The sequence below is a fragment of the Lynx rufus genome, unplaced genomic scaffold (assembly GCF_022079265.1).
Source record: "Lynx rufus isolate CCGP_SWC_20201006 ecotype Redwood Valley unplaced genomic scaffold, mLynRuf1.p SCAF_24, whole genome shotgun sequence".
NCBI lineage: Eukaryota > Metazoa > Chordata > Mammalia > Carnivora > Felidae > Lynx > Lynx rufus.
The window spans coordinates 9,257,080-9,283,902 of record NW_025814839.1 but is presented as its reverse complement, the minus strand read 5'-3'; the positions used below and the strand labels follow the sequence as shown (position 1 = coordinate 9,283,902).

The 26,823-nt window shown below is 47.0% G+C and overlaps 2 protein-coding genes across 3 annotated transcripts in view; both read left to right on the top strand.

Moving 5' to 3' along the window:
- VSIG10 (V-set and immunoglobulin domain containing 10) overlaps positions 1–8,887 on the top strand; it is a 35,792-nt gene extending 26,905 nt beyond the window's left edge. The window contains exons 6-9 of the mRNA XM_047088484.1: positions 2,317–2,427; positions 3,260–3,275; positions 4,703–4,920; positions 6,122–8,887. Of these exons, the coding sequence (XP_046944440.1) occupies positions 2,317–2,427; positions 3,260–3,275; positions 4,703–4,920; positions 6,122–6,174 (398 nt within the window). The 3' untranslated portion in view covers positions 6,175–8,887. The remainder of the gene's footprint in view (positions 1–2,316; positions 2,428–3,259; positions 3,276–4,702; positions 4,921–6,121) is intronic.
- A 2,187-nt stretch (positions 8,888–11,074) lies between these two features.
- The window catches only part of WSB2 (WD repeat and SOCS box containing 2), a 22,746-nt gene continuing 6,997 nt past the window's right edge, over positions 11,075–26,823 (top strand). The window contains exons 1-4 of one of the 2 annotated variants that reach the window (XM_047088049.1): positions 11,075–11,155; positions 17,038–17,206; positions 23,813–24,057; positions 24,216–24,347. In XM_047088049.1, coding sequence (XP_046944005.1) covers positions 11,143–11,155; positions 17,038–17,206; positions 23,813–24,057; positions 24,216–24,347 — 559 coding nt within the window. In that variant the 5' untranslated portion in view covers positions 11,075–11,142. Of the gene's footprint in view, positions 11,156–17,003; positions 17,207–23,812; positions 24,058–24,215; positions 24,348–26,823 lie in introns of those variants that run through there. The other variant, XM_047088048.1, reaches the window with a different exon arrangement.

Genomic DNA, 26,823 nt, shown 5'->3' with positions numbered 1-26,823 from the left:
AGTTCGGTGCTTCCATATGTGACCAGGTGGTCACTGCCATCTGGGAGAAGGCCTATCTGCTTGCCTACGACTTGACAAGGTGGAAAAATTATTATCCAGTCCTACATTTCCAACATTGCATGGGGAGAAAAAGTAATTTATGTTGAGGCACGTGGCAGGCTCATTTGGAAGAGCACGTGACTCTTGATCTCGGGGTTGTGAGTTCAAGCCCCACGTTGGCATAGAGATTAGTAAAGAAAATATAAAATAAAGCTTAAAAAAATAATCTGTTACATCCCTAAGAATATATATTATAAAATATATTTTAAAAATACAAAAAGTGTAAGTTGTGACACATAAGAGCAAAATGAACACCCAAGAAACTACCAGCCTGCTTAAGATACAGAGCAGCGCCAACAATGCGGAAGTTACTTGTAGGTAGTGTGGCTAGATTTAGGAAATTAGAACAAAGCTAAAAAACCTAGGATGCCCTCTTAAATTTGCATGTCAGAAAAACAGAATTTTTTTAGCGTAAGCGTGTCCCACATTTTGCACGGGAGATGCCTATTCTAAAACATGATTTTTACCTGAAATCCAAATTTAAGTGGGCATGCTGTATTTTATCAGGCGACTCTACCTGTAGACTCCTTTCCAGTCTCATCCTGGGCCTCCTGAAAAATGTAATCACTATTCAAGAAAAATTTTACTACATAAGTGAAACGCCTGCTTTTTTCACTCCACGTTTTTGTTCCTAGGATTTATTCATGCCAATATGTGTAATTATACTTCATACCTCCTCACTGCTGTAGGATTTTCTGTTGTGTCACGATTACACAACTAAGTCACTAATTTTCCTGCGATGGACCTTTGTATTGTTTCTGAGTTTTTGTTGTTGTGATGAACAGAAGTGTTACTATGACAATCTTTTACCCAGTTTCTCCTGTACTTTTACAGCAGGTCCCCAGGCAAATACTTCTTTGGGATATATGTAGAAGGAGTAGAAATGAAGGGTTATAGGGCATGTGCATTTGTATCTTTATTGGATAATACCAAATTATTTTCCAAAGTGGTTGTACTGATTTCCATTCACAACAGCAGTATGTAGGAGTATTGAGTTGTTCTACATTTTCGCTATCAGGCTTTGTGATTTTTGCCCATCAAGTATGTGTGGGGTGGAATCTCACTGTTATTCTAATTTGCCTTTCTCTGGTTTCTAAGAAGATTGAGCATTATTTCATATGTGTATTTGCTATTTGTGTTTCTTCTGCGAAATACACGTGTGTCTTTTGACATTTCCTCCTTTCTTATGTACAAGTTCTTTAGAAATTCTGTTTACTAATCCTTATTAGTTTTACATGTTACAAATATCTCCTTTTAGTTTGTCTTTTTTTTCTTTCTTTATGCTATCCTTTCATGAGCGTTCTTTTAGTAGTTAATTTTATGAGTCTTGTATCATTAGCAATTTTTTATGTCTTAAGACATCCTGTCTCCTCCATGGCTGCAAAAGTCCTATCCTATATTTTCTTCTAAAAAGTTTTAATGTTTTGCCTTTCACAGTTAAATATTTAATCCATCTAGAATTGATTTTTGTGAATGGTGTGAGGTAAGGGTCCAGTTTCTCCCCCACCCAACACCACCCAAATTTGGATAGCCATTTATTCCAGCACCATTCTTGAATAATTCCTCTTTTACCCACTAATCTGTCATAAATCAAATTTTCTTTTATGTGTAGGTCTGTTCTTAGATTCTTGATTCTGTTCCATTCATCACTGTTTATGACAGCACTAATAACTCATACTCTTAATTTCTGTGACGTTATAAACAGTCTTGATGTCTGGTAGACGGAGATGTTAACTTTCCAGTGGTTTTTTTTTTTTTTTTTTTAATGTTTATTTATTTTTGAGGGAGAAAGAGTGCGAGTGGGTAAGGGTCAGACAGACAGGGAGACACAGAATCCAAAGCAGGCTTCAGGCTCTAAGCTGTCAGCATAGAGCCCGACACAGGGCTCAAACTCATGAAACTCGAGATCATGACCTGAGTCGAAGTTGGACGCCTAACTGACTGAGCCACCCAGGCGCCCCAACTTTCCAGTGTTCTTTTGTATCACGTGCTTCATTTGATTCCCACAAATTGAGGAAATGAGATATTTATCTTGCCTTATGGAGAGGTCACATGCTTTGCCCAAGCTTATGGAACCAAAGGAAGACTAGGACCCAGGCAGAGGAAGGGCGATGTCGCTCTTTCACCTGTGTATCAATTTTAATACATGCTGCCCAAGCGAGCACTACCTACGGGTGTATCCAGTGGAAGACTCAACAGTGTGATTTGTCTTTGTAGAACCTTGGAATATTGGTGGGATTGTGGGCACCATCGTGAGCCTCCTTCTGCTGGGACTGGCCATTATCTCAGGGCTTATGTTGTATTATAGCCCTGTGTTCTGCTGGAAAGGTAAGGATTTCTTGGGTCTTTTTGCTTACCTTTTAGGCTTCTCGAAAGGGTGTGGGTGGAGATCACCTGGGTGGCTCAGTTGGTTAAACATCTGACTCTTGGTATCTGCTCAGGTCACGATCTCATGGCTTGCCAGGAACAGCTCTGCCCTGACAGCGTGAAGCCTACCTGGGATTCTCTCTCTCCCTCCCTCTCTTCCCACTCTCCTGCTTACGTGCATGCATTCTCTCTCTCTCTCTCTGTCTCTCTCTCTTTCTCTCAAAATAAAGAAACTTAAAAAAAAAAAAGGGTGTGGGTGGGGGAAGGAGGCCCTAACTGTGCTCCCACCTGAGGTCCCATTCTATAGGCTTCTCCCTTGGGTCCAGATGATGTGCAATAATGAATATCCTAAGTACCATTCCTGAATACCCTGTCACCTCTCACGTTGGGTCAGTCTTCTCATTTCTCTGTCCTTTTGTAAATGTTAGATCAAAAACATTTTTTGAAAGACAGATACCATATGTTTTCAATCTTATGCGGATCCTGAGAAACTTAACAGAAGACCATGGGGGAGGGGAAGGAAAAAAAAGTTAGAGAGGGAGAGAGCCAAAGCATAAGAGACTCTTAAAAACTGAGAACAAACTGAGGGTTGATGGGGGGTGGGAGGGAGGGGAGGGTGGGTGATGGGTATTGAGAAGGACACCTGTTGGGATGAGCACTGGGTGTTGTATGGAAACCAATTTGACAATAAATTTCATATTAAAAAAAAAGATTATACAAATATTAAAAAAAATGTTTTTTGAGGCCGAAGTAGATGTTATTGGATATTAATTTTTTTCCTTTCTCCCTTCAGTAGGAAACACTTTCAGGTGAGTGTTCCTAGCATTGAGTCAAAAAGCCATTTCTGTGATCTGTCTTCACTGCAGTTTTTGTTTTCTTTCGTAAGAGCAATAATAGCAGCCACGGTTGAGGACCCGCCATGTGCCGGACACTGGGTGAGGGGCTTCATTAGGCGTGATTATAAACTCTGTCGTAAACTCTTCTGAATGGTGGTGGCATCGCCATCATCCAGATAAGGAGATGGACCCTCGGTGAAGTAATGTCTGCAAGCTCGTCCAGGAAACGGAGGGCTGCGCCTGCATTCAGATCCCAGTCTGACTGATTCCAAAGTCTATGCTCATTTTACAAGGCCCGGTCTCAGGGTGGGGCACATTGCTAGGCTGTTACTGAAGCGTAAAGACGGTGTGTATGCATGAAGCCCGGCCGTTTGTGCATTTATTTCATGTCATTTTCTAAAAAGAGCTAAAAGGAAGCCTAAGTCCTGGTCTTACAGCATGTTTTGGGAGACTGGTCTGAGCTTGCCCAGAAGCCCCTCCCAAAAGGAAACCTCATTCGGGACAAAGCAACTACATGGAACTTGGGTATTTCATTTCCTAAGGAGATTCTGGGTGGGAGCAAAGAACTCTTCTCTTTGTTCCTCTCAACCGGTGGTATTACTGTTCTGGGGTGATCTTTCCTGGGGAAACGTCACCTTTACTGCCCTATATTTGAGGGCCGTGAAAGACTCACTTTCATTCCCTGGGCTTATTTTCTCATAGGAGGAGACAGCAAGGCATAGCGGCAAAATGCTTTGGAATTAGTGGGCCTGGGTTCAAATTGCAACTCTGCCGTTCTCAAGCCCTGTGCTCATGGAAAATCCTTGACCCTCTCTGAGCCTCTGTCTCCTCATCTGTTTCCCAGAGGGAGACTGAAAAGATCAGATGACAATGTAATGCTCCCAGCACTGTGACTGGCCCATGGCACGAATGAGAAACGTACAGTCCAGCCGGGTAGGCAGAGCCAGTAATGAATCAGACAATAATTAAATGCCAAACCGCTGGGCATTCCCAAGTGCAGTCGTGGTTCAGGGCTTCCAGGGAGGAAGAGGACTTTACCTGGGCCTTGAATAACGAGTAGGAGGAGAAATTTCAGGAAGTAGAGCAGAAATAAAGGGCATTTCAGGAAAGGAACGTAGTAGCATTCGTGTATGTGCTGTGAGAGGTACTCGGATGGTAGGTTCCTGGGACAAAGAGTCACCTACCCAAGGAGCAGGCGGAGATAATAAAACCCACCCAGGAATATGTGATTGTCTGTAGGAATCTATGGCAGCATCGCTTTGAGAGATTCGTGTGTGGAACGCACAAAGATTTTTCCACATTACAAAAGAGGTTGCGATAAATCTAGTGTTTTGTATTCGGTAAGGGCTGATATTGGAAAAAGGTATCTTCTTGATTATTTCTCCCCCTTTGGAAATTAGGGGGCAAGACATGGGTGATGTCATGGTTTTGGTGGATTCAGAAGAAGAGGAAGTAGAGGAGGAAGATGTGGCCGAAGAGGAGGAAGAAGAGGAGGAGGAAGCAGATGAGAGGGAGGAGTCGCCAAAAGAAATACATAAGCATGGCCACATCCATAGAGTGACCGCACTGGTGAATGGGAACGTAGACTGGATGGGGAATGGACTCCAGGCTCTGCAAGGTAAGTTCTTTTTCCTTAAAACCACCCTGCTAGGTTGCAGTGAGATTCCCAGTAAGAATTTTTGAGTGTGGGTTTTTCCAAGGGTGGGGAAGACAGTTAAAGTTTAATCTAGCATCTGCTATCAACTCCTGACACCACAATTAAACTGCCAAACATTTATCAAAGACCTACTCTGGGGAAGGTGCGATATCGGCCCTGTTTAGAGGAATACAAAGGACCGATGATAACTGTAAGCTGGGAGCTTTGCAAGACCGGTTAGGGTGCACAGAGTGAAAGCTGGGGAAGATTTAAAATGGAAGCAAGATTTTTTTTTTTTTTTAACATTGATTTATTCTGAGAGAGAGAAAGAGAGCATGCACAATTGGGGGAAAGGCAGAGAGAGAGGGAGAGAGAATCCCAAGCAGGCTCTGAGCTGTCAGCACAGAGTCCGACGTGGGGCTCGATCTTACGAACTGTGAGATCATGACCTGAGCCCCAATCGAGAGTCAGTTGCTTAACTGACTGAGCCACCCCAGGCACCCAAAAATGGAAGCAAGATTTAACCATCATTTTGAGAGAGTAGCAGAGGAGGAATCGGGTTAATTTTGCCAGATGGATGATAGGTTTAAAAATAACAGGACCTCAGAGAGAGTCGAGTGCCTTGAGCGGCACATTAGTTAGGAAGGGCTTAATGGCACAAGTAGGATATGAGGCAAATCTTTCAGGGCAGTGTTTGAATAAGCAGAAAGGAGAGAGTATTCCGGGTGAAGAGAACAAGTTTATGCAGGTTAGACAGCATACCCAAGTTTATGCAGGGTAGACAGTGAAAAGAACGGGAGGGGGCGCCTGGGTGGCTCAGTTGGTTGAGCGTCTGACTCTTGATGTTGACTCAGGTCATGATCTCACGGTTTGTGAGATCAAGCCCCACATCAAGAGAGATTCTCTCTCTTCTCTCTCTCTGCCCCTCCTCAGGATTCTTTCTCTCCTCTCTCTCTGCCCCTCCTCTCTTCTCTAAATACATAAATAAAAGCATTTAAAAAAAGAAAAGAACAGGAGAAAAAGGGGAACATATACCCTGCCCCACCTGCTCCCCCATGAAATCCAGTTCTGAGGCTCTCCAGTAAAGGACTAGAAATTGCAATGACTGAAACCTGACGGTGGAAATGGAGTCCCCTCTTGTCGACCTCACTCAGACTCAGATTGGCTTTTCCCTCCTGTACAGATGACAGCAGCGAGGAGCAGAGTGACATCGTTCAAGAAGATAGGCCAGTTTGAAGAAGAGAACTGTCCTTCGTTATCCTGTCTTGAAAGCTTTGACTTGACTCACACCCCTGCCTGAGGACTTAAAATGGTTTGGGACTCTCAGCAAAAAAGAAAAACACACGCACGTATATTTCCTGCCCCCCTCCCTTTTTTTCCCTAAATCGGTTGACTTGCTGTAAGTTTTCTCATTGATGTTAAAAAGTATCAGGAACGAGCAGTATGGGGGGGGGGGGGAAGGTGCATTCGGCATCTGAGGTGCCCCTTTTCACTGTGACTTCTGGCTTTATCCAGCTTGACTGATGCTGATCTGGGGGGAGGCACTTGAGCTCTGTGCTCAGGGCTGTCAGTGCACCATGAAAGGTCAGTGATCAGCTTGCCCCAACACACAAGGGAATAATGTGGGGTCGTGGCCCAGGTAAGCTGGAGATCCAGGTGGACGTCACCTCCCTGGAAAAGGTGAGGAGATGTCAGTTGCCAATGCTAGTCAGAGGGAGGCAGTTTGGCTCAGGTTTTGGAGGCTTGAATCTGGGCCCTGTTTCTTATTTCATGGGCTCGGGCACGTTGCTTTACCTCTCCCCGGGACCTCAGTTTTCCTCATCTACCAAATAGGTGGAATCATACCGGCCGTACAGGGTACGGTGGGTCCTAAATGAGGTACTTGTGGGTGTGAAAGTGCCCAGGAGGTGTTCAGTAGATGTTGGTTATCTTCTCTTTTGCCCTCCCTGGTGGAAGAAACAAGGTCAACTGTAAATTACAAGCTGCCACCTTGGCCTCCCGTTCTTTGTTGAATGGTTTCAGATGAGAGCTCTTCTGATGGTATTTGCTTCCCCGGAGGTATAGTTCTTTTCAAAAGAGGTAGGGGCCCATAAGAGGAAGTGCCTTTCACTAGAACCTCTCATTTTGCAGAGCTTCATATTTATACAAAAGCCTGTTAGGTGACACCCTATTGGTTTTCAGAATTTCCCATTCTTCCTTTCTCCTGTGGCTTTGAAAGAAGGCAGGAGAAATGTTTTGCAGGGGAGTATCTGGTGAGAAGTACTCCTTGGGCACACAAGTTCATCCAGCCTCAGTTTCTACATCTTGGAAATGGGAATGAGAAAACTTGTTTCCTTCCCACTTCCTAAGGAAATAGATTACGAGGCTACGTTGATCAATAATGCGAAGTTTGGACTGAAAATAACATATGATGAGTTTAAGCTGCTGTTTCCAGATCCCTGGACAGTTCAGAGATTTTTGTTTCTCTGATTTCATCCAAATCTCTTAAACATCAGGGACCTACTAAGGGTGCAAAAGATGTGTGCTAAACCTGAAAATCTGATGACTTGAGTTTGCACTCTTTACTGTTCATATCCTGCCTAATGGGCAAGACATGGGGCTTCATGGAGAACTTCCTTTCTCCAGCAATAGGGACTGGGACTCCTGTGAGACGAGAAACTGGTTATCTGCAGGATTACCCTGGAGGTGTGGTTGGGACAGGTCTACTTTCTTGGATGAAAAGACTGAACTGAGAAAATCACTAGAAGTGAGCCCTGTTCCCAGCTCAGAGCCCTGGCAATCACAGGAGCTGGCTGCAATTTCTACCCCTCAGGAATAGCTGCGACCTGCTAACAGTTCTTGTGTGCTGGGTCTTTTGCTGCATTGTATTTCAGTGCTTAACCACTCTGGCCAGCCTGAGTTAGCATTGTTTCAGAACAGGAGACTTGAGTTGAGTTGCCGCTAAAGTCACTGAACACTGAGCTTGTCTCCCTTTAGAATCTTCCGTCATTAAATTCCTGAGGAGCCCACTCTGCAGAGGCAACCATGTTTAAAAAGAGAATAAGAAAAGAAACAGGAAAAAAAAAAGCCTTAGGTAGGAACACAGAGAATGATTTGTAAGATCACTGAGATGCTTTCCAGAACTTCCCTCTTCTCTTGCACACGCACTTGATGATCGAAAATCTTCGGGGAGGGGTTGTTCCACTATCAATAGGGGGCTTCAAACACTATAAAGCCTAGATTAGCTGACCCATGACTTCTGTCACTTATATCTGAGCCCTATGTGCACATTAATATAGCTGGGTCAATTAAGAGCGCAGGTACTGGGGTTCTTCAAGCTTTAAGGATTTTTACAGAATTAGGGCTTGCTTTTATTTTAAGTCGACCCCCACCCCCAAAATTACAAGCATGTTAACAGTGGGTTACAAAATCTGTGTGGCAAAGTCCAAGTTGTTACGTTGCGCTGTTACACAATCTTAACTGAATGTATTGTGAACTCCAAGATCTCCTTATCAGAAGCAGGAAGATAAATACTGAAGGGCTATCACAACTGACATTTCAGCAGGGGACACTGGGGAAGGGCTCTGGCAATCCTGTGGCTTTGATATTAGTCCTAATTCTCACAAGTACATGCAGGCCCTATTACTGCAGAAAGGCCGTGATGGAAAACTCCAGAACCCATGCACCAACACCTGGAAAATCATTCCTGCCGGGTAAAGTCTATCATGATGCAGTAAGTGCCGACTGGTAGTTCCCGCCATGAGACTGACCAGGAACTGCTGCAAAGAAAAATTAGCAGATCCCTCTGCGTTATTTACATTTTAATATTTGGTGTGTGTGTGTGGGGGGGGGGAATGGGTAAGAGAAATTTATTCTGAGGTTATAATGTGGATTTTTTAAAAAAGATTATGGAATAAAGTTATTTTTAAATAAATATTTTAATGGTCTTGATTTAGACCTGATTAATAAAACTGAGAGATTTGGAGAAATGGGTTTACCTCCCCCAGTTTTTTTGTTTTATTTATTTTTTTACTAGCTTTCCCCATATTGGTAACAATAGTGGTCTCTGCCATTTTATTCCTTTCCTTATAGGTACTCTCTTATGCTTACTGAGACACCATCACCTTTCCCACCCTCCCTGAGAAACTTGTTCTTCCATTATTTTTTTTTTCTCCCTGTATACACCTCTGTTTTGGTCAGATTGCATGCACCCTAACATGAGAGGAGCAATCATCGTGGAGACCACAGATCTGCTGGACTGTCTGAAAAGATGACTTGTATCAGCTGTCCCTGTAGTTGTGGCTGGTCTTGGATTTCTTCACCGGGCTCAGCTAACTGGAGCCCCCATAGCGTCTCACTTTACCTCACACTTGAGGTGGCACCACTCACACCCCTTTCCTATTCTAGGCCCAGACTACCCCCCCCCCCCCCCCCCCCCCAGTTCTTAGAGGAAGCTTCAGGTCAGTCTCCTTCTTAGGTCATCCCTCCTCCAACCCCTCACACTCCCTTTCTTCACTGCCCCCCAGGCTCCCTCCCCATTGCCCAGCTCTTTATCACAGCTGTCCCACCTTAACTTCCTTCCTTGTTAACCCAACCCATGCTTCCTACCTTAACCCCAGTATCCCCATGTTCCTTCCAACCCAGCCCCTCCCCCCTCTATTTTTTTTAACGTTTACTTGTTTTTGAGAGAGAGAGAACACAAGCAGAGAGGCAGAGAGAGCGCTGGGAGACAGAATCTGAAACAGGTCCCAGGCTCTGAGCTGTCAGCACAGCCCAATGTGGTGCTCGATCTCACCAACTTACATCATGACCTGAGCCAAAGTCGCATGCTTCACTAATGGACTGAGCCACCCAGGCATCCCCAGCCACTCCATTTTAATATGTATGGGTTTAATCAGAGCTGATTTCTGAGCCCCCACTTGGACTTCTGGCTGTTTCACTTCTCTCCTGCTGCTCCTGAGCACCCCCTTTCATGACCTTCAGTCCTCCTAGGTCACAGCCATTTTTACCCAGCTTGTCCATTTTCGGACCCCCACTCTTCTTGGATCCCCCCTTTTTTTCTGGCCGGCTGTCCCTTTCTCACTGCCCATTTTAATCTTGACCTGGTCGTTTTCACACACACACACACACACACACACACACACACACACACACCCGCCCCAACTGTCCACTGGGCTGGTCTTTGATTCCCATTTTTAAAAACCTGCGGCTTACGCCTTCCTCTGGCCCTCGGCTTTCCTCCCGCCCCCTAGGCTCAGCTCCTCTACCTGGGCTCCCATTTAAGCTTTGAGCTCCGGGCCTCAGCGCCCCCACTTTATTCTCCAGGCTCGTTCCTTCCCTGCCACCTTCTTAACCGCCCGGGAGTTCCCGGACCCCCTCCCCCAATTCTGTCCTAGGCCTTCGCTTTTTGTCTCCCTTCCCCCCAGTATCCCTGATCCCCGGTGTCTTCAGGTCCTCGTTTTCACGCGACAGTCTCCTGTCCATTCGCTCCCCCTTCCTCTTCACCTGGTTCCCACCCCCTCCGGTTTTCTTCCCGCCCCATCTCCTTGCCGCACCCCCTTTTCTACTCACACCTCCTGTAACCCCTTCACTATCCCCCCCTCCCCCCCCCCATTGTCACCAGCCGCATTCCTTCCGCTCCCGGTTTCCCTTCCGCCCCATTCCTTCCCACTCCGTTCCTACCCCTCCCTCTCTTCTCTTCATCCCCGCTGCCCCCCGGTTTTAGACTGCTCCGCTCACCTGCCCCCCCCCCCGCTTTCCCTCAACCCCGCCCCCCCGGTTTGTATCCGGTCAGCGTTCACCTGCCCGGTCCCCCCTCCCCGCTTTCCCTCAGGCCCCGCCCCCCCCGTTTTGTCCTGTCTGCGCCCCACCCCGCTTTCCTCTCAGCCGCGTAACCCTCCCCTCTGTTTTATCTTGCACCCGGGTTTCCTTTAGGTCCCCCTTCGGTTTTATCTCGCCCCCACGCCACAGTTTTCCCCCAGGCCCCGCCTCCCGTCGCCCCGCCCCCCGCGCGTCCCCGCCCGCGCCCGCCGCCATGTGACGGGAAGCAGCTGATGGCCTCTCCGGGCGGCGGCGGCGGCGGGCGCGGCGGCGGCGGCGGCGGCGGCGGCGGCGGGGCCGGGGCCAGGGCCGGGGCCGGGGCGGGCGGCGTGGGGGCGGTATGAGGGCCGGCGGCCCGGGGGGCTGAGGCGCCCGCCGCCTGCCGCGGGGCCGCACGCGTCCTCCATGGAGGCCGGAGGTGAGCGGGGTTGGGGTGCGCGGCTTCCCGCCGGGCGGGGCCGGGGCCGTTCTCCCCGGGGGCGGGCGGGGGCGCGGGCTCGGCCGTGGGAGGGGCGCGGCGGGGGGCGCGGGGCCTGGGCGGTCCGCGCGGGCAGGCGGCTGGGGGCGCGCCCGGCGCCCAGCTTTGTTTCACTTTCGCTGTCAGCGGCCGCCACCCGGTCTCCCGCCCGCCGCCGAAGCGACCCGAGGAGCACGGGCCATTGCGTGCCGGGGATCCCCGTCCCCCAGGACAGTGGGGGGCTCCCGAGGCCCGACGCCTATGCCCAGGGAGAACGCGGGGGTTCGCCAGGCCCTGGGGGGGGGTGATACCCAGGGGGGTGGGTGCCCAGGTGCCAGGTGACGCAGGTCTGGATGGGAGTCCGCTCTGCCCCTTACGAGCAGTGTGCTCTTGGACGGACCGCATAACTCGAGTCTGTTTTGTATCTGCAAAATGGGGTAATAATAGCACGTGCCCCAGCGGGTGGTTGGGAGCTTCCCAAACTTGCATAGTCATAAGAATGGGGTCTGGGGTCCCTATTAAGAAAATTTATTGCGAGCCTCTCCCGGTGGAGACTGATTGGTAGAGGTGGGGTGGGGCTGGGGATGTTGATCCTTGCTGGCGTGTTTGATAGGGCAAGTGTAGGAAATACTGATGGGTGAGGTTCATGCTTCTACCCTTGTTAACAGCTGTCATCAGAAGACGGTGTGGAAGTCTGAGAATATCAGATACACTTGGAGAGTCAGTCCAAATGAACACGTAATCTCGGAGTGCTTGTTATGTGTGCTTGTTACGCGAAGGCAAAACCTCCAGGTTATCCCTCCATCTCCTCCCTTCCACCCACCTTGCCTTTAAACCCCACCTGTACAGAAATTTGGGGTGGGCTTGAGGTTTATTCTGGGAGTTCCAACTCTTGAATATATACCCCCGTGCTTAAAGGCAGTGTCTTTAGAGAAAATTCTCAGAAGGGGTCAAGGCCTAGGGTTCAGAATTTGTTCCAGAACCTCTTGGTATTCTTCCAGTGAAGTTCACGCTTCTTCTTGGTCTGGAGAATTCTGATTGTTGATGTTTGTGTTTCCCAGGCTTGTTTGATGGAGCCAGGGATTGTGGGTGGGTAGGTTCAAATCAGGGTATTCCCTGGGGTGGTGTAACTTTTTTTAATTTGGGAAATGACATTTCTTTGTTTGCCGCAGTCAGGCATTCAGTAAAAGGTGTAGAGGCAGCTCTCTCTGCCTTCCCATCCAGATAAGGGCTTTCTTTTCAGTGAGTGTGTTACCACTTTTTAAATGGCCCCTACTGTTTGTCTGAATCTTATGTGAATCTTTTTATAGCTTCCGCTGTTGTTTCCATTGACTCCTTATACTTAAAACTGAAAGCGATCTGTAGTTAGTCTCCCTTTTTAGCTGGAATCTGTTTCCAGTTCTGAGTTTTTCCTGATGATTGACGACTGTGTTTTGGGGTGTGGGCAGAGCTGTTGAGAGCTGCCAAGTTACTGTTAAAAAAAAAAAAGGCTAGAGAGTTTTATGTTCTTTTGAAACTGAATAAAGCCCATTGTAATGGGATTACAATGGACAACAGTAGATATCTTCTGAGCAGTGGTTAGAATTCACTTATTCTTTCGACAAATATTTATTGAGTATCTACTGTGTGCCAGGCATTCTCTAGGCCAGCACTGACCGATAGAAATATAATGCCACATCTGTAATTTAGAATGTTCTAGTACCTGCGTGGAAAAAAAAGTGAAACCAATTTTAAAATTGTATGTGTCAATCCAGCATATCTAAAATATATCATGTCAACATGATTATTGATTTATTTTAGGTTTTTTTTTTTTTTTGGTGCTAAGTTCAAAATCTGGTGTATGTTATATACTTAACAGCCCATCTTAATTCGGACTTGGCATATTTCAGATGGTCAGTGGTCAACTGTGGCTAGTAGTTACTGTATTGGACAGTACAGCTCAATAGCGAGCAGATAGGCAAGTTTGGGGTGTGGGTGGGGAAGAGAGGCAGTGAATACATGAAAACAAGTAAACAATCAAGAAAAGATGAGTGAGTGGTGCCCATAAAATTAAATGGGGTGAACGGAAAGAGACTGACCGATAGTAAGACCAGGAAGGTCTCAGAATGTGACATTGACACTGAGCCCCTGAATGGTAGGATGCAGCAGGCAAAGATCTGGGGCCTGCCAGGCTGTTTTCCAGGCCCAGGGAACAGCTAATGTCAAGATCGCAAGGGTGGACAAACCAGCAAGCTTCCCGCTGGCTGGAATCCTAGCTTTCTTGTCTGTGCTCAGGTGAATCTCCTTGCACAGAAGCAGCCCATAATAAGTATCTTTCCATTCAGTCTGTTTGTCCAAGTACATCCCAATGATGGGATGTACAAAAACCCTGATCCATGGGCCTTTTCACTAAGAAGGGCCACGGCAGGTGCAATCCCGGATGAGAGCTGGATCCTCTCGGCTCTGTTTTTTGTTTTTGTGGGGGTCTTTTTGTTTTGTTTTGCTTTTTAAGTTCTGCACTAATTATGGCTTTTCTCCCCCAGCAGCCAAGTTTAGTTTGGGTTCAGACTCCCCTTCAGAATTTCTTTAACTCTAGAAACGAAGAGATAGGAGTCAGTGAGTTCTTTTCTTCTTTTGGCTCCTGGATTCCTGAGCCTGAAATAGCAGGAGATTAAATCTCCATATCACAGAAATAGGGTGTGAAATCTGGGTATGGCTCATGTTTAAGAAGCATTTCGTATGAAATGTTTGGCACAAGCGTCATAATACTTTAAGGGGCTTCATTTTGTTTATATTTAAAGAGGTATACCACATATATTTTTTTCAGCAAATACTGACTGACTGCCTGCTCTCTGCCAGGAACTCCGCTACACACTGAAGAGAAACATACAAGGTCCCTTTTAGCATGGAGTTGGTGTCCTGGTTGAGGGGAGACAGATACTCCTCATCGTGGTGATTGTGCTATAAAGAACACGATGTTGAGGAGTTGTGAAGGAGATTGACTTGGGGCAGAGAAGAGCGCTCTAAGGAGTTGTTATTTGAGCCAAGACTGAATGAAGAGAAGGGCCAGTCATGGAAGGGCATTCCAGGCGAAGAGACCAGCTGGTGCAAAGGCCCTGAGTTCGGAACTAATTGGGCACTGTGAAGGGGTGAGTGAAGGCTGGAGTCAGGGGCAGGGAGAGGAGAGTCATAAGCCCAGGTGGGGTTGAAGGCAAGGGGCCAGGTTATATAGGACTTTAAGGGCACAGTAAGGAGTTTGAATTTTTAAGAGTGGCTGAAACTGATCACTCTAGGAAGTGAGGAGAATGGATGGCGGGGACCAGAGTGGAAGCTAGGAGAGCAGTTGGAAGACTGCTCGGCGAGAGGTGATGTTGATGAAATGGTTTGCATAGATTAGAATAGTAGCCATGGAGATAGAGAAGTTAGGTTTGCCAAGTGTTTTGGAAACAGCCCTGATAAAACTAGTTAATGGATTTGGTTTGGGAAGGAAAGAAAAGGAGTCAAGGGGGACCCCTTTTTATATTGTGCAAAGCCTCCACAGTGCAGGTTGTGGGAGAAGTGACCCAAGTGTGAATATTATCAGGGTGGGATAGAGACGTTTCCGTCTAACAGGAAAGAATGTGCCTCCGCATCAGTCGATGACATCCAAGTTGCTCCACCTTTGCTCTCCCGACATTTTAAGCGAGATAGTCCTTAGTTGTGGGGCTGTCTTGTGCACCGGAGGATGCTTGGCAGCCTCCGCAGCTTCTGTTCATTAGATACCAGTAGCACCACCCCCAATCATGACAGCCAAAATGTCTCCAGACAGCGGCCACGTGTCCCCAGGGGGCAAAATCCGTCGAGAACCACTGGATTACGGGAAGGAAGCATTGACAGAGATTAGGGCCAGGCCACCACAAGAAAATATCCAGGAATAATGAGAATGAAGACAACACCACAGGGGGTGGCTGGGTAACATTGAGAGACTGGTTTCGGATTTAAAATATAAAGTAACTTCTTACCATGCAGATAGTCCCATCCAAAGGAATATGCTCCCGTAGACCAGTACTTGTGTAGATGAAAAGATCTCACGTACAGATTTCTAGGAGGAATTACCTATACAAATAACAGTTTAGACAGACCCAATGTATTAAAACCTAGATTTATACATAGAACCTCAGGAAATGACTATTCTCTTTGCAAAGGAAACTTCTTAAATTTTCTTTAAATAGCAAAGCCACCAAAGGCTTGATATGATTAAAATGCTATTTAAAGAGAGAATCTTCAGCAGCACATTTATTTTATAACACAAGATCATACCCACATCTATAATGCATATACCAGGAGATATTCTATGTATACGGACATGCATCTCTCTGTGTGTACGTTTACCACCCGTTTCATTGAACACAAGATACCAAGGTTCATATGTATCACTGAGAAAAAATGCTGCCTATTTAGCTATAAAAATTCACCGTTTGTAGGATATATCCTGATTTCAGTGGTCATATATGTGAAAAGACCTATAAAGATGTCTCCTAAAATATATGAAATAGGGGCGGTTTAAATCAGTATCTATCTGGTAACAGGTATAAAAAGGGTCAAGGTCTTGAAACTAGTGAAGTGGAACATAGACATCAGGAAATGACCTCATTCGGAGTGGAAGCCAGTTTTTATATTAGTATATATCATAATCATAATTAGTAGTCAGAAAATCAATTCTGAATGCCTTTAGCTTACGAGCTTCCATTGAGAACCTTCCTCTGGAGTAGAGGCTTGAACTAGGAAATGCCCTTCAGGTGGAGGAAGAAACACCAGCGCAGCATGTGCTGTTCACAAGGCACTGTGCTGGGGCCCTGAGAGAAATGAAAATGAACTTCTTTTGGTGTTTGAACAAGGGCGCTTAAATCCTGGTGGAGGGTGGACCAGAAAGAAATTAGTAAACTATAGGAGAGAATGAAGTCGGCAGGGTGGGACTCACTTCCTCTTTAGTAGAGATCATAGAGATAGGGATGTGTGCTAGGGATTCTCAGAAGCTCAGGTGTGCATACCAGTGAGCTGTGTGGGGCCTGGCCAGGTGAGACTCGTGTGGCCAGAGGTCATGGAAAGGAGGCGGGGCCGGTGGTCTGGGGTTCAAGGCCCAGGCTCCACTGCTGTTCTGTGTACACAGGTGGGAGCCTGGAATGTGTTTGAGAGAAATGTCCTGATGTGATGTGTGTTTCAGCTTTAGCGGAGTTCCCTGGGGCGGGGAGGAAAATCAGGAGAGTCTTGTAAAAGATCTGGGCAAGATGGGATGAAGGTTTAAAACCAGAACAGACTGGAGATGGAAATGGAAGGCCAGATCAAGAGGTCTGAGCGGCAGGAAGGTGGGCAAGCGCTGAACATTTTAACCTCTGCGATGGGGAGGATGCTGGTGAATGAGAGGGAACCTTCTCGTGTCGGATATTCCTTCTTTCACCTGCTTCCCAGTGGCAGGTTCTTTTAAGGAGACTTTAAATACATTTGAAGGCCTCCTGATCTGCACTGTCTAGCTAGCGTGGTCCAGCCTGGTCCATCTCTCCTCTTTCTTCCTCTTCGAGCATTCATAGGAAAACGAGGCCTCCATTCACTGGGTTCACTGGCACAAAGGTTACTGTGAGTCACGGTTAACCAGCGGTGGCCAGTGCCAGAACTGAGTAACCGCACTGGAATGTGGCCTGTGGCTACTGCTATTGCCGCAGGTCATTTAAATGACAACTCCCTCCCGGAATCCAGAATATCACCCATTGCCTTGGGGAGACCGCGGCTTTCCTGGGTCTGAGTCAGCGGGGCGGTCCGGAGCCCGGCTCCCCACTTTCCCGGGGAAGTGAGGGTGTTTGTCTGAAGCATGCTGTCTCCCGTCTCAGAGGAACCGCTGCTGCTGGCTGAGCTCAAGCCCGGGCGTCCCCACCAGTTCGATTGGAAGTCGAGCTGCGAAACCTGGAGCGTGGCCTTCTCCCCAGATGGTTCGTGGTTCGCGTGGTCTCAAGGACACTGCATCGTCAAGCTGATCCCCTGGCCGCTGGAGGAGCACTTGTAAGTTCTGTCGTACCCAGACCCAGAGGAGCGAGGGAGTCCTCACGGTGGGGAACTTGAGAGTGCTTTCCCAGATGACTCCCTACCTTTGTGGGTCTCCCTGCCCAGGAGCAGGAGAGAGGGAGTGGCTGAAAACCAGGAATTGATCATTGGGGTTTCTGGAGCCCCCTCACGTTTGGTATGTGTGAAAATCAATCCAGTGGAGATGATGTTATCCGTACTGTCATTTTTTAACAGCTTTAGTGAGCTGTAATTTACCCAGCATACAATCTGCCCATCTAAAGAGTACAGTTCAGTGGCTTCCAGTAGATTGACGGAGTTGTGCAACCATCACCACTATCAATCTCAAAACCACTGTCCTTGCCCCAGAGAGAGAGCCCACATCCCTTAGTTGTCATCCTCCAGTCTCACTCTGTTCTCCAGCCCCGAGCAGCCGCTAATCCACTTTCTGTCTTTACACGTTTGCTTCTCCTGGACATCTCACATAAATTGAATTGTACACCATGTAGTCTTTTCTGACTGCTTTCTCGCATTTAGGATCTTGTTTTCAGTTATCCGTGTTAACAGCACGTATCCGTATTTCCTTTCCTTTTATTGCCAGATAATACTCCATAATGTGGAGACGGCACATTTTGTGTATAATCTGTCCATTGGTAGACACTTAGGTGGCTTTCCCTTTCTGGCTATTAGGAATGATGCTGCTGTGAACATTTGTGTGTAGGTTTTGGCGTGGACGTATGCTTTCAGTGTTTCGCTGCATTAGAAACAGTCAGACTGTTGAGCAGGGGGGCTGTAACATTCTGCAGTCCCACCAGCAATGTGTTATTTCCCCATCCTCACCAGCACTTGTTGTCTGTCTTTCTGATTGTGGCATAGCCGTCCTGGCGGGGCAGGAAGTGGCAACTCATTGTTTGGATTTGCATTTCCCGATGGCTTCTGACGCCAAGCACCTTTACTTACGCTTTTTTTTTTTTCCTTATGCTTCTTGATCCGTCGCAAATCTTCTTTGGAGAAATGTCCATACACATTCTTTGCCCATTTTGCTTTGAGTTGTTTATTTATTTTTGAGAGAGTGCAAGTGGGGGAGGGGCAGACAAAGGGGGACAGAGAATCTGAAGCGGGCTTTGTGCCGACAGCAGTGAGCCCGATGTGGGGCTCGAACTCATGACTCTGGGATCATGACTTGAGCTGAAGTCTGTTGCTCAACCGAGTGAGCCACCCAGGTGCCCCTGCCCATTTTTAAATTGGGTGTTTGGTTTTTTTCTGATGTTAACTAGTTTCTTTCTGTGGGGTTGGACAGGTCCCAGCATCCGAATGCTGTGAGCGCCTGGTCAAAGGGTCCAGCATCTGCATTTTCTCATTTGTGGCAGGGCAGTTCCATGTCTGCCTTTATTTATTCAGCCAGTATTGTTGGAAATCTTTTTTGGCCTCACACCGAGCCTGGGTCTGAGAATCCTGAAAGAAACCCAGCAAGGCCCCTGCCCTTGAGGGTCTCATTTGTTTTGTATTAGGCGTTTCTTCACATCGCGCGTTAGATTTAACATTTAATGTTTGCTAAGTGGAGTCTGAAGCTCCTTGCCTTGATGACAGGCACCGCCGAAGAGAACTCGCTGAGACGGTCCTCTGCACGCTGCTGGGTTTGAGGGATGTCCATTTGGCTGTTTGGCAGGATGCATCAAGGACCTTGAAACTGTTCTCCGGCTACCAGGGATCTGGGATATGGGGTCATCTCTTTTTATTTACATACGCTGATTTTTGTCACGGAGTTGGTTCTGTAGTAGTGACAAAACAGAAATCCCTTAAAATCCAGTGATGAGAGGATGGTACAGGAACTTATGGCGTTGCTATAGGGTATTTTTTGCAGCCATGAGAGATTTTTTTGCTTTAATCATGATATTCAGTTTCTTCTGTGTAGTCAGTTTCATGAGAATGCCAAAGCCATTCTTTTTTCTTATTGAGCTCCTACTGTAAATGTAAGAGACTCAACTGTATATCCAGTCCGGTACGAATTTAGTCAGAAAAAGAATTTTTAAAAAAAGCATAAAAATGGAAACTTTTTCCAAAAATCACTCCTGTCCAAACATCTACATTACCACAGGTAAATATATCCTTCTAGTATGAACTTAGGAAAACGGAAATCGGAGTATTAATCCTTTTTGTGTCTCTGTTCTTTAAATATAATGAGAGAAATTGTTATTGTTTAGTATGTTAAATGAGAAGTTACTTGTTTTAGGGAAAAATCACACATTGTGAAGAATAGTAACTTAGGATAATGCTTAATAATATAAGGAAGGTTTACTGAAAAAAGTAAGCTATAAAACCATATATGTAATATGGTCCCAAATTTGTCTTTAAAAAATGTGGGGTTGCCTGGGTGGCTCAGTCGGTTAAGCGGCCAACTTCGGCTCAGGTCGTGATCTCGCAGTTTGTGAGTTTGAGCCCCGTGTCGGGCTCTGTGCTGACAGCTCAGAGCCGGAGCCTGCTTTGGATTCCGTGTCTCCCTCTCCCTCTCTCTGTCCCTCCCCCACTCACACTCTGTCTCTCTCTGTCAAAAATGAATAAACGTTAAAGAAAAAAAATTTTTTTAATGTATGTACATACACGTAAATAAAAACTGATCTGAAATGTTTACTCTGGTTAGAGTGGTGTTAGGATTATAGGTAATTTTTATTTTATTTGTCTCCCTTCCAAATTTTTCCCATAGTTCTCTATTATTTTTATAATTTAAAATAATTGATATTCTTAAAGTCCTTTAAAAGGGGAACTCTGAGGTCTTTATATTCTTGTTTGGATTGTTACACATTAAAAAAAATTAATAGCACCTTTGGTATTGAGCAAATAATCGATACTAACCAGAGAATTGTATTTTAATAATTTTAGAAATAAAGTTTTTAGAAGCAGTGAAGTTAAATTCCCCCTATGACCCTCCCTTGCCGCTAGCCATCCCCTCCCTATGCATGCACCACCTCCACCCCCCCTCCCCCCCATGTAACTCAAGGGAGTTGATTCAGTGGCAAACTCCAAAGTCCAGGGGATCTGTTGAGTAGTAGGCTTGGATACCCAAGACTTAAGTTCTAGTTCTGCCCCAGATTTTGTGACCCCATGATAGAGGTCTTAGTATCTCTTTCTAATTTTTTTTTTTAACATTTTATTTTTTTATTTAAAAGAAAATTTTTTTTTTACGTTTATTTATTTTTGAGACAAAGAGAGACAGAGCATGAACGGGGGAGGGTCAGAGAGAGGGAGACGCGGAATCTGAAACAGGCTCCAGGCTCTGAGCTGTCAGCACAGAGCCCAACGCGGGGCTCGAACTCACCGACCGCGAGATCATGACCTGAGCCGAAGTCGGCCGCTTAACCGATTGAGCCACCCAGGTACCCCAACATTTTATTTATTATTAAGAGACAGAGAGAGACAGAGCATGAGCATCAGAGAGGCAGAGAGAGGAGGAGACACAGAATCTGAAGCAGGCTCCAGGCTCTGAGCTGTCAGCACAGAGCCTGATGCGGGGCTCGAACTCACGAACTGCACAATCATGACCTGGGCCAAAGTCGGTCGCCCAACCGACTAAGCCACCCAGGCACCCCGAGTGTCCAACTCTTAATTTCAGCTCAGGTCATGAGCCAAGGGTTGTAGGATATTGCCCCGTGTCGATCTCAGTGCTGACCATGGAGCCTGCTTAAGATTCCCTCCCTCTCTCTTTCCCCCTCCCTCCCTCTGCCACTCACCCATGTGCATGTGCTCTCTTAAAAAAATTTTTTTTTGAATGATAAAGCTCTAAGCCAGGCCCGGTTTAGGACTTTTTAGCTCTGTTTCCTGTCTCCCCCATCCCTGAGGATACTTCCTCCTTGCTCCTGACTTTAGCGTCTTCCCATACCCAGGATTAAGCCCCCTTTTATTTACTCAGCAATTCATCCTTCTATCCTGGCCTTTTTCTCTTGTACCTCTCAAAATCTGACATATGCCGTATGTGTGCGTGTGTGTATGTATGTGTGTATACATACACATGCACACACACACATATATATACACACATACATGTGTATGTACATAATTTTTTTTTCATTCTCTCTCAACTAAAATGTCAGGTCCTTGAGGGCATGGTTCCCTGCTGTACCATGGGACTCCAGAACAGGTCTGGCAGATGAATGGTCTCTCCCTGTCTTCAGCTCCTCTCCTCCATTCTTCTCAAACACAGGTCTGATTAGGTCCCGTAGCTGCTTACACAATTCCAGTGGGTCCTCACGGTAGTGGGATGAGAGTCAAACAATGCGGCCAGGCACTGACAGGGATGCACAGGAGGGTGCTTGCTCTCCACTGTGCGGCCCCCCGCCCTCAGTGTGCACCGATCACACCTCTCAGCACCACTGTGTTCCTTCCTGTTCTCCACAGAAGGCCCTGTCCCAAGCTCCTTTACCTGGAAAATCTATCCTCATTCTTTTTTTAATGTAAAAAAAATTTTTTTAACGTTTTATTTATTATTGAGAGACAGAGACAGAGCATGAGCATGGGAGAGGGAGAGAGAGGAGGAGACACAGAATCCGAAGCAAGCTCCAGGCTCCGAGCTGTTAGCACAAAGCCTGAGGTGGGGCTCGAACACACAAACTGCGAGATCATGACCTGAGCCAAGTCAGACGCTTAACCAACTGAGCCATCCAGGTGCCCCAGTATCTCTTTCTAGAGAAAGTACATTAAAAAAAAAAAAAAAAAAGAGAAAGTAAATTTATGATACTTAAATGAATTAATCTGCAGATATGCCTTGGGGTGCCTGGGTGGCTCAGTCAGTTAAGTGTCCGACTTCGGCTCAGGTTATGATCTCATGGTCCTGAGTTTGAGCCCTGGATCTCGCTTTGGATTCTATGTCTCCCTCTCTCTCTGACCCTCCCCTGTTCACACTCTGTTTTCCTCTCTCTCAAAAAATAAACATTTTTTAAAAAATGTGCAGATATGCCTTAATTCCTTTGGAATAAAATAGCTACTACAGATTATTCCTTAATTCAAAGGCAAAAATTAGGATTCTGTAAAAAAATAAAACAAATGGAACTTCGGTGGTTCCCGGGTGTCCTATAAAGCTTTCCCTGCGTCTTGCATTTTCTGTGCTTCTTCCCTGGATGGCAGACTCAGGCCCCTGTGCCTGGGCCAGGCAGGTCTACAAAGCGTGTGGGTTGAGCAGGGTCAGTCGAGAAGACATTATCACATTCAGATGTTTGTCAGGACGACAGGTTTTCAAACTGCATTGGCCATTGAGACCTGGGGTCAGCAGACTTTTACTGTGAAGGCGCAGATGTTAAATATTTTTGGCTTTGGGGGCCATACGGTCTCTGTCGAGACCACTCAGCTCTGCCGTTAACAGCGGAAAGCAGCCATTGATGGTATGTGAAGGAATGAATGTGGTGGTTTCCGATAAAACTTCGTCTCTGAAAGCAGATTGCTGGCCTGGGCATAGTTTACCAACCTCTGATTTCAACTAATAGAGTTTTAGAGCTGGAGGAGCCTATGTTTGCCTCAATTCCATCTCCTCCCTTCTAATTTTACAGGTGAGCTTAGTGAAAATTTTGTAATAGATTTCAACCACACACTTGGCAAAAATATGATTTGCTTACAGCTTTGGGGGAACAAATCTAATACATAAAGACATCCTATTATGTATACGCTGAGTATGGGATTTTTCGTGGAATGGAGTTCCAGCTTCCTCATCTCCATTTCCCCCAGTTTGGTATGCCCGGAGTATGGTCAGGGCCACCCAGAAAGGTAGGACTTAACACTTGCACTGATAAAGTATACTGCAGATGGGAAACTTTGATGTTGGGGGCTGAACCCCCGGGGCTGTCCAACTTCTCAAGCCCGTGAGGTGGTGTCTACTGGGGGGAATGGTGGGCGGGGCCTGCGTCTTCTGTGACTCATCTGGGCCTGTGTTTTACCGTCAAGTAGAAGGTAAAAGCAGGGGGTCCGGCCACGGGATCTTTGAGGTCAGTGCAGTTCTGCACAATTCGGTGGGCTCTTTTTCTCCTTGATCACCTCACTGGTCAGTTCCTGTGCTGGGCATACCGTCAGAGAGGTAAGCGAAAGAGCCTCACTGATTGGTTGGAACACAAAGCGAGTGAAGGTGGAAATCAGCGTGTACCAAGCAAACTGTGTTGGTCGGAAGAGGGTTTATTTTCCCACTCCTTGGGGCTTTCTAAGCTCGAGATAAAGGGGCTCATCAGGCAGGGAAGCAGCAGATGGGTATTCAAGTTCTAAGATCTGTCCTAGTTCCAAAGCTACGGCATGCCTTCTTCCTCATGGGAAACACTGAGTGCATCTTTCCTTCCATGCACCAAACCCGAGAGAACTTTCTGAGGAAGCGTATGGCTCCCTGGGGCTACTGTGATCTAGTTATCCCACAAGGCAGGTCACCCCGTTGCAGGGCTATCACAAATGGGATGAACCAAGGCTAATGAAGTCTCTGTTACATGGATTCTAAAAAGAAATGAAAAGTCATGCCAGAATTCACGGAAGGCCAGTTTGTTTCTAGAACTTTAATGTCTCAGATACCCCAAAATGAGAAGTTGGTTGGTTGCCTTGGTGACAATTTTAGACTCATGAAGGGATCTCTGCTTCCTCCAGCATCCCTAAAGGGTTTGAAGCCAAAAGCCGGAGCAGCAAAAATGACACAAAAGGGCGAGGCAGCCCAAAGGAGAAGACTCTGGACTGTGGGCAGATTGTCTGGGGTTTGGCCTTCAGCCCGTGGCCTTCTCCACCCAGCAGGAAGCTCTGGGCACGCCACCATCCCCAGGTGCCAGACATCTCTTGCCTGATCCTCGCTACAGGACTCAATGATGGGCAGATCAAGATTTGGGAGGTGCAGACAGGTAGGTCATTTCTGCCCTTGACAGGGTCTGGGTGTGCATGTTCTCATCAGGGATCATGGGGGCCGCCAGGCCCCCAGCCGGCTGAGGGGTGTGGCTGTGACCAGCAGACCGGGTGCCTCCTCCTTCCCACTGACTGACTGCTCCTGCTCCCACGCCAGGGCTCCTGCTTTTGAATCTTTCCGGCCACCAAGATGTTGTGAGAGATCTAAGCTTCACGCCCAGCGGCAGTTTGATTTTGGTGTCAGCATCTCGGGATAAGACTCTTCGCATCTGGGACCTGAACAAACATGGTATGGAGGTGATGGCACCACCGAGCGGCTCCGCAGATAACCATATTTGCTCCTTTCTCCACGTGACCCATGTCACCTTTATCTAGAACAGCGTTTCTCAACCAGTTTTCCTAAGGGGTCTTTTAAGACATTTTTTCCTAACCTTCCTCATCCCCATGAAATACTAGTATTGAGAATATACCATTTACTTAGGCACTGAGTGCATATCTGTGCACATAAAAAAAGTAAGACTCCACCCCTATTGAAAATACATGATAGAGCATAGGTTTTCTCAACCACGGCATCGTTAACATTTTGGGCACAGTAATTCTTTCGGTTTTGTTTTTTTTTTAATGTTTATTTTTGAGAGAGAGAGAGAGCACAAGCAGGAGAGGGGCAGAGAGGAAGAGAGAGAGGGAGACACAGAATCCAAAGCAGGCTGCAGGCTCCAGGCTCTGAGCTGTCAGCACAGAGCCTGACTTAGGGCTTGAAGCCATGAACTGCGAGATCATGACCTGAGCCTAAGTTGGACGCTTAACTGACTTAGCCACCCAGGCGCCCCTGTGCATGATAATTCTTTGTTCCAGGCCGTCCTGTGCGTTCTGGGAGTTGAGCAGCACCCCTGACCCCTACCCATTAGATACCAGGTGCACCTTTTCTTGTTCTGACAACCAAAATGTCTCCAGACACCACGCCCTGTCCATGTGAAGGGCAGAGTCTCCCCAGGTTAGGAACCACAGATCTAGAAGTCCTCCGTGTGGGATACTTCCTGTCAGAAATCATGTTTCTCTGTGAAGCGAAATCTTTGCCTAGAGGAAATCTCTTAGACTTGAGAGGGTCAACTTTTGTGGAATTTTGCTGTGAGCAGAACCACATACAGAGGTGGCCCAGCAAAGAATTCCATACATCTCCAGTATTGAGCTTTAACTGGAAAGGTGACATAGGGAAGGGGAATTTATCTCCAGACCACTTCTTCCCCACATGGGCAGGGATTCGGGGGCTGGAGGGAGGAAATGGCGACGTGGACAGTTGATGAAGAGGGCGTTCATCCCTGATAACGCAGAGGGACCGGTATTCCTGCCTCAGCCGTGATGGGGCCAGCTCCCCACAACCATGAGCTACTCCTGCCCTCTTAGAAACAAGCCTGCTGGGGGCGCCTCGGTGGCTCAGTCGGTTGAGCGTCCGACTTCAGCTCAGGTCATGATCTCGCGGTCTGTGAGTTCGAGCCCCGCGGAGCTTGTTTCAGATTCTGTGTCTCCCTCTCTCTCTCTGCCCCTCCCCTGCTCATGCTCTGTTTCTCTCTCTCTGTCAAAAATAAATAAAAACATTAAAGAAAAGAAACGAGCCCACTGACTTGTCAAACAGCCAAGGAGGTGCTTGTGGTGTCCTTATCCAGGGGCATCTGGTCACCAAGAGAACTCTGGCAGTTTCTGCCCTTGGCTGTGGAACGTGAAGTCATAAGATAGGTCTGCTGCCTGGGAAGGCTCCTCCAAGGTGGCGCCATTGTTAATGCATCCTGAGGCAGCTTGTTGCCACCACATAAGGAAGGTTCTTGAAGAGACTTGAAAGTCTTTCGGTGGTTAGGGGCTCCTGGGTGGCTTTGTGGGTTGAGCATCCGACTTCGGCTCAGGTCATGATCTCGCGGTTTGTGAGTTCGAGCCCCGCCTCGGGCTCTGTGCTCAGAGCCTGGAGCCTGCTTCGGATTCCGTGTCTCCCTCTCTTTCTCTGCCCCTCTCCTGCTCACATTCTGTCTCTCTCAAAAATAAAAAAAAATTAGAAAAAAAATTTCTTTTAAATAATAAAACCTTTCAGTGGTTGGGAAGGCAGGACTAGCTGAAGGGGACTGGGAGCAGGCCAGTGCACTAGGGCATTCCCAGGAGGGGAGGGGATGAAGTCGTGTTCCCAGGTCCTGGGCCTGGCCCTACCCTTCTGCCTGAATTTGTTCAACACTCACAGCCACCCTGGGGATAGGTGCTGCTCTGATATGACAGCTGAAGAAACCATGACTTACCTAAAAAAAAAAAAAATTATATGGACCCACATACATATATGTAAACTCTTCAATGCATGACTCTATGTGTTCATGTAAGCTTTTTTTCCCCCTTTTTCCCCTTTCAAACCCAAGTTCGTCTTGGTACCTCTTCCTACCCCGTCTCTTTCCGCATCTCATCCTCCCCTCCCATTGCATCCTTCCCTGTATTCCCCCGGCAACCTCCTGGCCCATGCTCGCAGCCTTCCGCATTTCCCTGTATACTTACTTGCATATTCCTGCTTGGAATCAGGGGTCAGTTATGGATTTGGGAGTCATCGTTCCACAAAAAGATTCATGTTATTCGCATATTTTCTGCAAAATAGTACTCCATGGAAATTCTAATTTTTTTTTCTTAATGTTTATTTGTCTTTGAGAGAGAAACAGAGCGTGAGCAGGGGAGGGGTAGAGGGAGAGGGACACACAGAATCCGAAGCAGGCTTCAGGCCCTGAGCTGCCAGCACAGAG